The following is a 16790-nucleotide window of genomic DNA, read 5'->3' as shown; positions in this document are numbered from 1 at the left end:
ATTGATTATGTGGGGGAGGTTATTTGGAGTGCGCCATGTGTGTTTTATTGGTAAGGAGTGGGATTTAATATTATGATAACACCACCAAGGGAGTAGGAAGGCATTATATGCTGTAAATCAAGCAGGACAATTCAGTGATAATATCCAGTAGGAGTAGGTGTTTGGACTGAAAACATAAAATGTGGCTGTTGCAGAAACTGTAAGCTATTTGGATCCAGAAATATGGAGCCAGACAATCCTACTAATGCTACTATACTATCAGTGTGGGCTCTACAGGTACGCAGTCAGAGGTCAAGAGTCAGAGGTGATTGTTTCCAGGCTGAGGTGCTGGCCCATGTCCATACAAACTTGAACAATTTGAACAACGAAACCTTGAATTTCCAAAAGTATGGCCTATAGTTGCGCATGTATTCACCTTTTCTAGTTGACTTACACAGTGCTGTGACCTCATCTTGGCAGCTCTGTTTTCCTGGAACAACATTTTCCAACTTAGCAATTGTGTGTACGGTATGTTTGTCTGTGTGTGTGGTATCAATTATTGCTGTACTAGACATGTTGAACTAGTTTCATGGACGACCTAATGTCTTGTAAAATGATGAGACAGAGTGTGACGATGTGATCTGGCATAGTTGTGGTTGTTATGCGGTCGCCAAGCTCGATTCCTTGAGTGTTTTCTTTCCTTTCATTTGCCTCCTTGTCTTTCTTTGGCTTCTTTTGTTTTCTCTTAGCTCTTGATGTACATTCAGCTTATGTGTGGTTTTTTTTTGTGCATTCTTTCCGTCAAGGTCTGTCATACTATAGTCTACTCATGTTTCAGTCTCAGTAGAGAAATGTGTTTCCCAACTTCTGAGGCGAAGGCAACTGTACAGCCTCACTGACTGAAGCTACAGTGTGTGCAGAGGAAAATAAAGGATGACAGAAGCCATGCCGGAAAGCACGCATTTTCATCATCGATCAGCAACCCTTCCCAGTTTGCTATCTACAGTCTCTGCTCTCTCCCAAGTCTTTAAAACAGTGTGAGTCCATTGATTAAGCTTTATCGTCATCCTGGTGTGTGTGCTGGCAGTGAGCAGTAGCGCCGCAAATGCAGCAGTTCATTCGTTCACAACAGGAGCTGACTTATGGGGCAAATTCATCGTAATTAAAGCCAGCCTGTGTAATTGAAGTATTCCTCTCTCTATCATAGCAGCAAGGAAATTACACGCTGCAATATGACTTGTTGGGCCATTGTACAGAATTTGTTGTGGTATAATTCAGTAGCCCCCACCCCTACCCCACCCTACTTTCGTCTCTCCCTCTGTTCCACCCCCATACTATCTTCATCCACCTTCTCTCTTCCTCTTCATATCCATTAGCCTAATGAACACCCTCCAATTCCCTGCCACCGCTACAAACACGCTACACGGTATTGTTCTCTTTTTTTTTTTTTTTTTGCCCTGTGTGTGTGTATGTGTGTGTAAGCACGCACATGCTCCAGCATGTGTGTGCCATGTTTTGCATGTGTGTTTGACAGGAAAAGCGAGTAGGAGAGAAAGCGTTGGTAAGCTCTCATTAAAATAGATGGAGGTAATCAAAGTGCAAAGCAATTAGCCATGGCTGAGTGGGCGGAGGGTGTACACTGAGTGTTACCGTGTGCCACTGTGTCAGGCCTATTGGTAAACATCGTGATAGTTCACTTCTCTCTGCATGTGGACACGGAGCAGAAGAGTTACGATATGCAACCCCGAGGGCCATGTTCACCTCAATTTATCACAGTCAGACTGGCTGTTTTCTTTAGTGCCTGAAACAAGATTCTGTTATTAGCGGGTTTTTATTGGCTATATTATATTCTCTGGAGAAATCACATTTATTCATGGTGAAATGTTATAGTATATTTTTTGATGGAAACAGGTTTTTGTTTCAGTACCCTGAAAAAAAATACATAAAGTCTAGTAAATAAGAATATTTCAAACCATTTCCTGTTCAAGTCGACTTCTTTCTATAGGATTTTTTTCACTAATTCTCCATAAGTAATTCAGTAAGTCTCAATCTTGCAATTGTTCCTCTCTGTATTTTCCCTGTTACTTTCTAACAATAAGAATAAGAATTCGATGGCCTTATTATTGACAAAGTTAACTTGATAACTATTTAGTGGTGAAACTGAAACAGAGGTTCTCTTTTATAAATGCACTGTTGCATTTACTCTTCAGCCAAGAAAAGCTGCTGCTTTTTAAATAAAAGGGCTAAAAAGAAAGCAGATGCATCCACTGATTGTATTGCCCTCAGTGACCTTTATCATGGGCAACCATCTCTGATCTAGCTGTTTGTCTCACATGGGCAGACCTCCACTAACTAACTCTACATGCACACGCACACACACACACAACACCAGTGTGTCAACTTAGACCCGAGGCTGTAAGTGTTATTGCTATCTGCCACGGGGCAGTGCTCATCTACTCCTGAGTTATTTATTATGTTTTGGCTGCAGTGAGCTCACCATATACAGTAAGAAGATAGAGGCTTCTCCTCGCCTTTACAGAACCCAGTTGTTCATTTACAGGTGAGTATCTCATTTCCGTGACCTTGGAGAAACTGTGTACACATGCAACTGTTGGAGGAACTGCGGAGTGAAGAACCATCCACATTGTGTGAATAGTGTCGGACCAAATCGGTTTCCGCTGGCAACCGAGGAGCTGCTTTAAAATGCTGTTTTTGCATGTGCATCACGGAGGCCCATCAGCGTTGGCAAGGCAACAGGCTGTCCATTTGGATGAGCTTCAAGTGAATAACTGCCACTTAACCTCACAAAGTGCTTAGCTGGCTTTTCCCCCGGGTTTTTGATGGACAAATCGACTGGTTTGTGAGTGACACTTGTTTTTGGAGATAGTTAAACTGTTGGCTGATACTATATGTGATAACAGCCACGAGTTTACGGATGAATTAATACCAGAACATCTCCAGAAGTCTGATGCACTTTTGAACTCAATATTATTTAATGTACATACCTTTAGAACTGCCAAATGACCGTTTGCTCAGAGTAGGACCCCTGCTGTCTCTGTATTGGAACTTTGCCACTTAGTAGAGTACTAGCCGTGTTTTACCCTGCAATTACAGCTGGAGAAAATGCTTTGAACATTTAAAGAACCTTCGTGGACCATGAGATGAAACAGCAGCACACATTAAAAGCCTTGGTATTTCTGCTTTCTGTTAGTGGGCCTGCAAAGTGCGGTCATTTGGTGCTCCCCTCTCCTTTCTCAGGCAAACAAAAAACAGCACAGGTTGGACAAGAAAACTGCAGATGATGGGCATTTATGGCTCCGGTTATGACCCCATCGGCACATTTTTGAGCAGGCCTGATGACAAGCTGTTGGAATGCCCTGCCATTTTGTAGAGTCGTTTAAAAACATGATTAACAGTGGTGGAACACAATAGGAATGTGATTCTCATTTGAGCAGTGGGTATGGTAGGCTAGCCTGGGAAATCATCCAGGCCCTAATTGCTGAAGCAGACCCTGATTCAGACGACTGGAACTTAGACACACTCACACATATACACACACACACACAACTCAAATACTCAATGCTGCCTTGGCTTCCGGATTTATATTTTTGTAATTTTATTGTAACCGTAAACAAATATGTTGAGATTTGAGAAGCTACAGTAGAGATTTGTGAGAGTTTTTCTTTTAATGTAAAACTTCCTTAACTGAATGCAAACTCAATTAATGCAAAGAAGTGTCATAGTAACATAATAGACATAGCTTTTCGACAGCTTTTTTCATTCTTTCCTTAAAAAAAAACCCCATCATATCACATCCACAACATCAGCAGGATCCATTTGATGACAAAATGCAACCAAAAAAATATGTCATGGTCTCATTCAGTCTATTTTAAATTGAAGTTGTTCCACTTTCTGTTCTGACAGCACATAGCTTCTTCTCAAGATAAGAAAATGAACACTGATAGTGAATGAGTCCCTTACTGATATTTTGTTGAAAACATTATTTTAATTATATTCCAAAAGACAATAAAACAATAGTCCAAGTCTGGAGATATTAACAGCAATTGCAAAAGTGAACATGTTCCCTCTGATTCAATAAAAGCTCTATTGCTTTATTTTAAGATTGTTGCTTTTCCTCAATATGGAATATTTGCTTACTGAAGGGCTCTTTTGAGGTATTGGATGTTTTTATATCTCTTGTATTAGCCTAGTAAAAAAGGCCAAATTAGTTTTAGTCCTGAGGAAACACATTGTCTGGAGAAGCAGAGCCCTTCTTCTTTACACTTGTATATGGATTTATAGGTGATATAAAGAAAATTTACAGCAAGCATCATTTTGCAAGAGCGTTCTCCGCAGAAGTATAAACCCCTTTCTTGCCTTGCTCTCGTCCTCTTTGCTGCTCCGCCCTTCCATTTCATTAAGTCTAGAGACAGCCGTGGAAGTCAGAAGTCCTGTCTGTCACCGCTGTGGCCTCCTCCTTCTCCTCCTCTTCCTTCTTTTTATGTTTCAACCTCTCCCCAGACCTTCAACTGATTTTCTTTATACATTTTATGCGTACTCTTTCTTTTTCTCCCTCTTCTCTAAGAAAAAAAAAAAAAATCAACCATTTCTATTTCCCTGCTCCTTTTGTGTGGCTAGACAGCCGTGTAATTGTGGGACGTGTGAGGAGCGGGATGAGACGGGGCCTTGTGTTGGTCGGCACCGTGCTAGTGTACCTACCTACAGCCTTTCTCCCAGCCGCGTCTTTGTTCCTTCTCCATTGTGATCGGCTAGCTAAAGAGAAGCGCTACACATGTTGTTTGGCTGCAAGACTGTCTGCAGTCTTTGTGATAAATATGGACCTCTGTTACTCTCAAGTATTGTTACTATTCTTCCTCTTGCTGCCTGTCTGCTTGGATACCTCTGGCTGTGCTGCATAAAAGAAGATTAGCTTCACCTCTGAGAGACACATGCATGCATTGACAAAAGCACAAACACACACACACACATACACACAGACTAGGTTGTCCTTAACTTTCTTTGTCCCTGCGTTCTTGTCCCACATCTCTTTGTTGAGTCTTGATATAGATTTGCTCCAGTTCCTGTGTATGGACATCGCTCATTAAGGTGGTTTGTGGTGGTGCTTAACAAACTTTAAACCAGTGTTTTTGGATTTATGTCTTAGTGACTAGTATTATTGCTATTATTGGACATTTTCATTGATAGGGGGCTGTCATAACAAAATAAATGCAAATTAAAAGTAGCAACAATTTGCCTACAGTGCACACTATAAGCTTCCTCATTTACAGTATGACCATGGAAACAAGCTTATAACAGAGATTACATTTGGCAAAGTGAGCCAGGATTAAGGGATGATCACTAGACTTTATCAAGGTTTAACCTCTGCTTCTACAAAAGAATGTTTGGGAACATTGTCACTGGGAGCTTTAGGCACAGTGTACAGCTCAGATGGAAGCAATGTTCTGCTGTTTGGTCGCTGATTTCTCCAAAGTGCTAATCCCCCTTTTTTTCCCTTTCATGTTTCAAACCCTGATCAAGGCTTTAAAAATGTCCCCATTACAGAGTGATTTTTAACAGATTTCATATCTTTCAGAGGTGTTGATGAGTCATTAAAGCTCCTTGCTGTAAGAGATAAAGCAGATCCTACCCTAGCCATTTTCCTAACCTTAGTTATAGTACAGATATTATTATCCCAAATAATGGTGGACTACAGTTTTTCTTTTATTATTTAAGAACTTCACTGAGTTTAAACAAATCTTTACGATGATGCTATTCAGCAAATCCAAGCAGCACCTTAATAAGATTTAATTGTTTTTATTTCAGCCTATTTAAAAATGAGTAGCAGTTTTTAAAATCATACATAATTTTCACTGAGGTGGTTATTTGTATATAGTTTTGCTTTGAGAATGGGCAGAAACTGTGAAAATGTAGTCAAAGAGCAAATACAAGGTCAGGAACAAATAAAAATGTGTCTTTAAAATGTATATCTAAAAAAAAGCCTTTTCAGTCAATGACATTTCCACCTTAATTAGTTCTACTTAGCTCGTCATACCTTTGTGCCTCATTTACATGTAAAAACCCAGGAAAATGCTTTCACTAATCACAAGATAAATTAGATGTAGTTACCATGGTTTCAAAGTAACATAATTAAGTCTTCTTCTTAAAAAACTCCAAGGGAAGAGCTATCAACTATCTGAAACATAATTTTAATGTTTTTTCCCCCCAATCATAGAATCCGGCTCTTGAACGCTGCTCTGTAGAGATTATTGAACTGTTACTTATGGTTACAAGCCCTCTGCACAATATTAGAGTAACAAACGACTTCACTCTTTCAGGTAGAAGACATGTTATATCTGTTAGGACCAACTTTTTTTTTTTTATTTCCTCTAAGCTCTAACAATTGAACGAAGGCTGAATTCTTTGGCAGGCACCACTCGTTGGCTGGCAAGAAAGTAGATTTAAAAATAAAAGATGTTTTAGGGTTAAGCAAAGTCCTCAAGGTCCAGTTTTGCGGATCCAGTAATTCGATTTAGAAAGAAAATGTGGATGACTTTATGTTTAAGGATGAGAAATTCCTCTAAATCCTGGGCAAGCCAAGAACCCAAACAGAGTTTGATTTTGTTTGTGTGCGACTGAGATAGGCAGAGAAGTGACAGTTTTATTGCTGACCTCTAGCTGTTTGTGCCACGAGCGCAGTGATAGGGAGCCAAACACACACTGACCGCTGGTAGGGCTCACTCCCCGTGGTCCTCTCTCCCTCCCTCCCGCCTTCTAGTTACAGTAATCGCTTAAAACATGCAGTCCTGTAGTTGTCATGGAAACAGTTTTATTGTCATTTTATTGGAAAATGTGGCCTTCAGCTGTATATTAGCTAGCTATATAACTATAACAAAATGCTTTCTCTGGACTTTTTTTATGCATCTGAAGAGCATCTTTTTTTCCCCTGGGGTAACAGAGACAACTTCTTTGACTTTCTCACCTTATTCACTTGCCATCATTTATTTCTTTTCTAGCTGTTTGCGTTCGTCCTGCTCATTTTCTTTTTTGTTATTGTTTATAATCATCCTCATTAACCTCTCTCTCAGCTTATGTGCCTCATCTCCACTTACCTTTTCACTGATTCCACTCATTGTTCAACAACTTTGTTTTTCATTTTCGATTTTTACTTTCTACCTTTTCTGTACTTACTTATTGCATTGTATCATCATCATCATGGGCCTACACAGTTTCTTCTCCTATCCTACCTCCATCTCACACGTCCCTATCATCATGTCTTAATCCTCTTCCATCCATATTTCTATTGTCTCACCTTGTCTACCAACTTCCTGAAATGTGTTTTCCCTTTCTGCAATGTTTGTAAAAATTGTCCATGGTGCTGTTCTCCGCTCAGTATTATCTCCTGTAGCATCACCCAACTCTAAATGTTCAGTATGCACGCCATGTCCAGCTGGGCTTATGTCACAGGCTTTGTACATTATTGAAAGCGAGCAGATCACTAATTCATGTCAGCTGAGCCTTGTGAGGTTAGGGTGGAGGTGGGTGGGAGCTTGTTGCTTCTTGAAGGCCTTTCATGTGGCGTGATCCATGCCTTAGCCAACATGTCACACATCTCTGCTCCATCCTCTGCTGGCTCTTTTTTCACATCCTCTTGTTTCATTTCACACTTGCCTTTATTAATGGCCTTTTATTCTTTCTTTTTCCCCCCCCACTTTTAGCTCCATCAATCTCCCATGATGTACAGTGGCTCCAGCGAGTGTGCCGACACTGCGCAAGATATTGTGTGGTAGATTGAATTTTATATGGATACAGTTTTTGTTTTTGTTCATCAGTTTATAGCAAGCAACCAAAATGACAAAGTAAAACATTTCTTTTTAAGTTAGTAGAATATTTGCAATATTTAATATAATTTAAAAACAAATCTAATCTAAAAACTCATTTATAAATGTATTTAGACCTTTGTTTTGGCATCTCAGTGCCAGTAAAAGGTGGTCAACACATCTTAAGCTTTGAGTGTTCAGCATGGTAGGCAGCACCGTGGGCTTGTTAAGTGTGAACCACCATGAGTCTTCCTAGTGTTTGCTGTCCCACTAAACTGAGTAACCAGACACATATTGCCTTCAACAGGAAGGTGACCAGGAGCTAGCAGAACCTCTATGGTACAGTGGTTACTTACTTTGAGTAAAAGGCATATGACAGCCCAGTTAGCATTTGCCACATGGTATTTGGAGGATTCTGACAATATGAGGAACCCCATCCCTACAGTGGTGCCAGGATCATGCTATAGAGGTGCCAGTTCAGTTCACCTCTGTAGCTGGATGCAAATCAGAATTGAGGGAAGGATGAATACAAGTAGATAACCTGCTCCACAGTACAAACAACCTGAGACAGGAGCAGTGGTTTACCGTGACATGAAGCATACTGCCCAAACAATGGTGGACAGTCTCACACTGTTCTTGGGTGGCCCAGCCAAAACCATAAACACCCCAGAAAACATTAGTGGAAACAGTGATGATACCTGAAGAATTACAGGCACTTTTCATTCGAACTGACGAAGAGCTTTACTCAGGAATAATGTAATAAACTGCCCAAATCCAGGTGTGCAAAGCGAAGCTGTAATTGCTGCAAACGGATCTCAACAAACTACTGAAATAAGAATCTTGATTTACAAAAGCGAAAAGAGATTGGAATACTTTCTGACGCCTTCACTTCTGAAACCTTACCTCTGTTCCTCTGCTACAGTAAAGAGGTTTCTACTCCGTTTGTTTTCTGCTGTACTCGCTTTCCATCTCTCCTCCCTCCCTTCCTCATCCCCTCCCTCATCCATTGATGTCTGATCTAATTGCTTTTGCTCTAACCCTGAGGACCCGGCCACAGTGTAACAAGCTCCCAGTGGATGCTCTCCGCCTCAGTCTTCGTCGCTGCATCCCTGAATCGCTTTCTTTTTATCTGTTTCCTCACCGACTCTTCCCACTGCATTCATTTATTAGCAGCTCTAATGCTATGGCCTCAAGACACACAGCTTGATACTGTGATCCTCCTGACTTAACTGAATGTAATCTAATGGTGGCCCCAGCACAGAGCTGACCAACAGGTCCTTTTGTCCACATCTTAGAGAAGGCCAAAGAGAGAGAGACTGTTGGATAGAAAAAGGAAGAAGGCCAGAAAGGAATAATACAGGGAGAAAACATAAACAAGGAGAGTTGAGAATGGTGAGGCAAAAACTAGTATAGGCACACCCGGATAATGTGGAGAGGCTCGCAGGACCACTGTGACAGAAATTTAATAGAAAAGGTGAAATATGAAGATGCAGCCCAGTGAACTAAAGCAGATAGGCCAGTGTACATTTTAACAGCTTTGGTTTTGCTCAGGATTTTAGAAATATCACACACATTTTGACTTTTTGTTTTCTCACAAGCATCTTTTCCTTCTTGATCCCAGAGTGTGATATGTCGCACGTCAAGTCACATCCTCCAATTGTGTCACCTTAAAAGAAACCTGTAACAAAAAGCACACAAACCGGGGCCTGCCTTCTTTGCTGTACTGAATAATCAGTTGATCAGCAGCATTTTGTTTTCATTCCTGTTTTCCTAGATAGTTTGACTGTGGCATGAAAACATCAATGGAAGAAGCTCAAAGTCTCTCAACAAGTGCTCGTGCATCGTGCTTGGCCTGTGGTTTGATAAGCCAGCAGATAGTGTGTGTGAATATGAGCAGTGTATTTTAGAAAAGCTTTGTTCAGTTGTCAGACATATTGTGCAAAAGTGCGTGAGCACAGTACACCAGAACAAATACCCCAATATTATTCCCTGTTTCACTTTGACGTGAAGCTCAATGACAGCCGACAGCTCGACGTCGCTGTTTTCCCTCCACCTCTGCTTTAGCATTAACGTGAGAGCAATTGTGTGTGTGCGTGAGCTTGTCTTTTTTTGTCTGATAAATATTCATGATAGAACACCAGCATGAAGATCAAAACATTTTCTCCTGAAGGTTAATAGGTCAAATGTGTTGATCAAAATGTAGTTGTTGCACACACTCCTCTCATTAGAGGCATTTATAGAGGATCATTTGATACAGATACTCTGATCTTCCCCCTGGCCCTCTCTAGTGTATACTCTCTCTCTCTCTCTCTCTCTCTCTCTCACACTTACACACACAAACACACTGTAGGTCCTCTGGGCTCAGGGCGCTGGACTGAATGCAGATGTCCGTCTTTGAAGTGAGGAAGTTGCCGCGTGCTTGCGAGTGCGTGCATGCGCGCACACGCTCACATGCACGCGTGCACTCCTGCTGCGTTAGTGCATGCTTCTTTAATCATATCTGGTGTTTAATTATTAATGTGTGTGTTAAAAGAAGCAGACAGAATTTGTGAACAGCTATGACCCTGCAGCTGTACTGTTTAACCTTTACTGTGGAATAATCCCATGTGTGTGTCTATAAGAGAGGGAGGGAATTTAAGAGAGTGCGGCTGCTGTGTGCGTGCTTGTGTGTGTGTGTGTTTGCGCGCATGTGAATTTATAGGGCAAAATTGCCTTCAAGCAAAAGTGAAACACAATATACAGGACACACTCCTCAGGTGACACTTAATACTTTTGTTCTCTTCTCTCCGTCTCTATGTAGGTGTGTGGAAATCATCGCCAAGGAGGGAAGAAGTCTGAAGGAGCTCTATCTTGTGTCTTGTAAAATCACAGACCACGGTAGGATACTTTCAATCACTGTCCCTTTGTTGCAGTCAAACTCCAACGTTATGATCATAACCATTATTACTCACAGTCACTACCATGATTCAGGACTCATTTGATTTTACAACTTGCCCCTTATGAGACTCGCAAACAGTAAAAATGTTATTGAAGTTTCACACGAAATAAAGTGCCGTTCCTCGGATCTCCTCAGTGCCATTCATGGATGTTCTAACTCGGAGGAGGATTTCTATGCCTTTGCTTGCATTTGTAGACTAGAGGCATTTGTGTTGTCTGACAGGAGACGTGTAAGGCGTTTTTGTTCCCAGTTTACAGAGAGATTTTATACCCCTCTAACATCATCTCTCTGTTTTTTTCGCTTTGTTTACACTTCCTCATGTCTCTGCTTGATTCCATTCTGCCACATGCTTTGCAGAATATTTAAGTCTTTTATCAGCAACAGTACAATACACAGTTGGAGTACTTCAGTAGTGACGCATCGGGGGTGCAGTGCTGACTAACACTGCTTGCATAAATGATTTGCTTCCTTGTGTGGCACTGTGTTTGTTGTTACAATGCTGTTGCACGTATACATATATATATGTGTGTGTGTGTACAGTATATATGTACCCTTGGGAATTTCACATAAGACAGCTACTGACCCTAAAGCGCCATGAGATGACATCTGTTGGGATTTGGAGCTATACAAATACAACGGAACTGAACTGATTTAAATAACCAAAAACCTGAAGTTCTGTTTTACACATGACACTGTCTGTGTTTTGATAGTACGGCTTTAGAGTTTGTGTTAAATAATGCTGCTTCAGTTGTTTGTTTTAACTTGCTCTTGTCTGGATTATTAGCCTGCTGAAAATTGCACAAAGAGATAAGAGACGAACAAGCCCTCTGCTCGTTAGTCCCATGGTGTTTGCTTGAGAGCTTATCGAGCTTAGGCGAGGTCGGGAGCTGCTTTTTGCGAGTCTACAAAGCTTCTTCAGACATAGTTTGATATATGTGCAGATGAACTTGATTTGTACGATGTTGTGGTGAACAGATGACGTTCACATATGATTAAATATTTGTCTACTTGAACGCTTTCACAATGATATAGACTTTCTGCAGTTCTGTTGCTGCGGCTCTAAATTGGCTTTTTATATTTTTTTCATTTGTATCTTTCCACTTGTTAGGTAATTAAACATGCATGAGAAAAAAGGTTTAATGCTAGGCAACCAAGGTTTCTCTAAGTAAGTTATCATTGTATCTTACATATTGCCACAAAGTAGAAACTTATAATAATGACTCTCTATCACAAGCTGCAGTTTGATCCCAACGTGTATGACAGTGACAAGTGTCATCACCTCGACCTCTCTGAACCTAAACTAACTAATTTAACTCTATATAAGTGTGTGTGAGAAATTTTATGTGGGCGTGTATCTATCGGTGTTTGATTAATGACCCTAAGATCACAATAGTACATTAAACCTGGAATGCGCACAACCAACCCCCTATACATCCCTCTCTCTCTCTCTGTCTCTCTAATCATTTTGACCAAGATGAATTGGTGATATCTGATCTTCCTCCTTCACTAATGACCCCTCTGGCCCTCTTTGGCTGATGATGGGGTCTGTGTGTATTTAAATGTGTGCGTACATGTATGTCCTTCCAGGAGAAAGATGCCTGTTGTAGGAGCTCTGCGCTCTAACAAAATGATTGGTGGATTTCCTGCTTCGGTCTCTGATAAATTAAATAACAGAAATGAGATTTTACATCTGCCAAGCTAGCCTCCGTTTTTTTTTTCCAACCATCTCCTGTGCTAATTATTTTTATTAATGGCCTCTCTGAGTGCATTTGAGATGTCCACAAGCCTCTTACGTTTGAGTGTTCTGTTTTTTCCTCCCTGCTTTTTCTTCCTGTGTGATTTTATAGAAGCTCTGAGGACAGACAGACAGAGACATAAAGACAGGTTTAGATGACAGAAAGAGAGAGCTAGGCAGCATGTAATTTTACTCCCAGTGCAGATGGTTTTAGAGATTATTTTGTGAGGAAGAGGAAACAAATGGAAAAAGTGAGGATAGAGCTTTTTTGGAGTAATGATCTTACTGAAAGCCCTATTAGTGCTGTGGGGGGGGGGGGAGGAGAAAGTCTTAGACTGCTCTCCCATTCATCAAAGCACATGAAAACTAATTAGCTTAAATAACATTTTGGTTGTAATTAAAGCAGTGTAGAGACTTGTTAAGCACCTGGATTCTTTGATTCCCATTTTTCATAAGATTTATGCATTTCAGTAGCTACTGGTTTTTCACACCTGTAACTAATGATTGATGGAAATTAAGCTTCATTTCATTTTATTCAACTTCTGAAAGTGTTGCATCCAGATTTCCTCTGTCTCTCGTTGCACACTCAGTTTAGGATGAACTCAAGTTCGCTTGTACACACAGGTGTCAGTGCTGTAATGGTGTACGTCTCCATAAGATCAACCAAAGAGGCAAAGACAGAAAGCATAGAAAGTACAATTCCATCTTGCTATAAAAAAACAAAACTAAAATAGGGAAGTCTAATGAACAACATTCATTAAAAACAGATAAATAAAAGGTTTTAATCTCCCACATTAGGATGTTTAAAGGCATCTTATTTAATTAAAAAGCAGTCCATTTAATTAATATCTTATCTAAGAAACTACAGCCTCTACAGAAATACACAAAAACAGTGTACAAAGTAAACACTGATCTAATCAGACACCAGAAGAGCTCTACAGTTCTTTGATGCCAAACACAGAGAAGCCATATGGAACACATTTAGCACCCAGGGACCCAGGCTTATTTAGATAATATAACTCATCTTTTCATATGGTGAGCCCTCCAGCTGCAGCAATTTTAAGTCCTGACCCTTTGTTTAAGAACCCCTAATCTACAGAGTACCCACTTATCACTGCCACTTCAGGGCTTCCAGGGTTTCACAATCCAACTTATTAAGTAATTATGTATTTAAATTTCGAAATAGTCAAGATGTCTCTGTAAAAAATCTAAATCCTGTGTGACATGCCTATTTCTCTTTAAGAAAATCTAAAGACTAACAGGCCTCTCCCAATCTCATGAGATAAAGGATCAGTTTAATTGGTTTGACATGATGCTAAGAAAATATTGGAAAAAGAAATGGCATTTAAAAACAATATAACGTATTCCATTGGCATACTGTATGCAGCCTTTCACTTGCAGAAGTAAAAGTAGCACTATAACATGGGTTTGAAAGCTGATCCCGATGAGAAAACCTACTGAGCCTCTCTCCCAGTGTTAATCAGATCTTTACACCACTACTGTCATCCACATTGACCCACCCATACACAGGCAGTGGCCCTTACTGAGTCTTCAGCACACCTGGATAGACAGCGATACCTCCTTATCAGCTCTCACTCCTGCACTCTGTGTATTGTCTGTGTTCACCTTTTGTTCTTATATGTATGTGTTTTGCATTCATATGCATTCATTTGTGTGTCTGCACTGTGTGTGTGTGCGTGTGTACATCTACCTGCGCTTATCTTGTCCCTTGAAGCCCACTCGCTTTATCCAGAGACAAAAACGTAGACCTTGGCACCTCCGTTCTTTACATATGGTAATTCTCCTGTTTCACCTGCACGATCCCTTACCTTGTCAGTCACGGCCTTCTGTGTGCATCTGTGCAAATACAAGATGGAGCAAGACACCTGTGGGAGATTACGTATGGGTGAGAGAGAGGAAGAAAAGGAGCAGCTCTGCTTCTAGAGGACATCATAGCTGCTACAGAGCTGCAGAATGAGAGGAATTATTTCAAGCATTGAGAATGATTCAAGCCAAAGCCATTTATTTTTGTATGGACAACGTTACGTGACCTTTTAAGGATTTTCAATTTCTACCATAGACGAGCACATAATTCTAATTTTCTTGGGTGAATCATCAGTTCAGAATATTTTCATACAGCAGACAAACAGTTAATGCTGCTATCTGCTGCAGAGTACAAGTTGAAACCAAAGTTGGCTAAGCTTTGTAGAAACCTGACAATACATAATACATTATACATTCAGCTGTTTTAGTCCTCTTACACTAAAGTCAACTACGCAACTGCGAAGCTTTTTAACTTTAGACCAATGGCAGCTGAGGCTAATGAATGTTGTAGTGTTTACAACCATCTGTCATATTAAATAACCTGAAAAACAGAAACACAATTTAAATCATTAAAACCTAATAGCCATAACATAAGCCTATGGTATAGATTAATCATCGTGACGTCAAGGATATGATGAAAGATCTTTGAAATGGAAATTAAAAGTGAGAAAATGCTATTTTCCAACAATATTTTCCTAATAGGAGTTCTTGACAATGACAGCCCATCTTCCAGACTGTTGTATAAGAAGGACTGAGCTACTGAGATTGTGCATTTTATTGTCATGTCCATCTGTATTTACCTATCTGTCAGCTTGTGAGATTATTGTTGTCATTCAGTTTTCATTTGCTCACCCCCTTCATAGTGCTCTCTCATAGTTTACATGCATTTACAATTTTCTACTTTCTTCCCCCCTCTCTTTTTCTCTTCTATGAGCCCCGTTCCAAGACCAAACCACTTCCTTTTCCTTCCTTTTCCCCTCTCGTCCCTCTTTCCATTCATCTTTCAGTTCTTGCTTTCATCTGAGGTGCTCTACTCTAAGCGCAATGAACATTGATAGATGGGACTTCCCCGTCCTTACCCTTGAGCGAAAACTCAAGACTAGAGTAAGGTTGTATGTGTGCTTGTAGATTGATGTGTTTGTGCTTGTTTACATGCCTATCTGAATGCTTTTGTGTGCTTAAAGACATTTCCCTTGCTGTTGGGCAAATTATGATACACACCCTTTCCCCAGTGTGTCATAACACTTTTTACACGGTGAGGTTACTTAGCATAAAAGCACCTGAAACATCATGGTTACTATCTCACCAACAATGAAAATAACGTGATTGTTATGCTCTTATATACAGTATGGGGACATAACAAGTATGAGGCCATTAGAGTATACATAAAGCTCAAGAGTTACTGTGCTAGCTTTTAACCTTAAGACCATATTTACTTTTTATTGTTCCGCACTGTTTGTGGGATGGATATACGTGTCATCACCTTCAGCATCATGTCCAATTCTTGTATGCCACCGTTGTGTGGCATACTGCCATTTTAAAAATGTCACACATTATTAGAATCACTGCAACAGAGAAAGTGAGGAGGACTCAGATGAGATGATCACTTATAGTATTTTTTAGTCTCATGCTAATAATAAGGTAACAAGGTAAATGTATTACAGTACCGTAGTTTTTTTGTCTTCTTCCTTTATGACAGCTGTATTTCTCTCCCTCCATCTTTTTGGTTTACTGAACAGCTATTCACCACCATGCAGCCTAAGTGCTGTGAAACACAATGTGATGTAAACTTAGATAGTGTAATAGCTTGTTTGCTCCTCTCTGTCTGGCATTCAGTAGGTAAATAATGCAACTCTAAAAGCAGTCAATTAAAATGCACAGAGAAGTGCTGCAGATTTATGTGGACTGCTAAAGGGAGCCAGTCAGTAGACTTTGTCTTTCTGTATCACCATGGTGAGTGTGGCTGCATTTGGATATGTTTGTATGTGTTTTGCGTAAGAAAAAGACAATGTTTTACTGGTCTGTATTTTAGGAATCAAAGTATAGATGTGTAGCTATGTTGAAAGCTGTTGATAGAACTAATATTAACTGTATTAGGTTTATATCATCATTGAGAAATAATTAAATTCAATCTTGTTATCACTTTTGATTCTTCTTAATGGGAAATATCTGTCTTAGGATATCAAGGGGTTAAATCCTTGAGGTCCTTGGCCTTGGTGAGTTAAATAATTTTTTATTCACCCGGTGGCTCAAATGTTGAGGAGTGTAACCATCACAGCACAGCTTGACAGGAGAACTACCAAGGCGTGACCCTCCTGACATCAGTTCCATTAAGCGTAAAACAATGGAACCGGAGGTAGCCAAGCCTGTAGGCCAACTCCCAGGACCCTTTTCCTTATCGCGCCATGACCCTAAAAACCAACAGAGCAGTAGTACACAGGAATAGCACCTACTAGGAAAATTCATAAACTATATGCTTTTTTCCTTGAGGGGAGAG

General features: G+C 40.2%; 1 protein-coding gene across 1 annotated transcript in view; it reads left to right on the top strand.

The window, feature by feature from the left end:
• fbxl17 (F-box and leucine-rich repeat protein 17) overlaps positions 1 to 16790 on the top strand; it is a 179980-nt gene that overhangs the window by 116739 nt on the left and 46451 nt on the right. The window contains exon 9 of the mRNA XM_026343593.1: positions 10597 to 10673. Coding sequence (XP_026199378.1) covers positions 10597 to 10673 — 77 coding nt within the window. The remainder of the gene's footprint in view (positions 1 to 10596; positions 10674 to 16790) is intronic.

Source organism: Anabas testudineus, chromosome 9, assembly GCF_900324465.2.
Source record: "Anabas testudineus chromosome 9, fAnaTes1.2, whole genome shotgun sequence".
Lineage (NCBI taxonomy): Eukaryota > Metazoa > Chordata > Actinopteri > Anabantiformes > Anabantidae > Anabas > Anabas testudineus.
The sequence above is the reverse complement of the archived record's forward strand: the minus strand, read 5'-3'. Positions and strand labels throughout refer to the sequence as shown.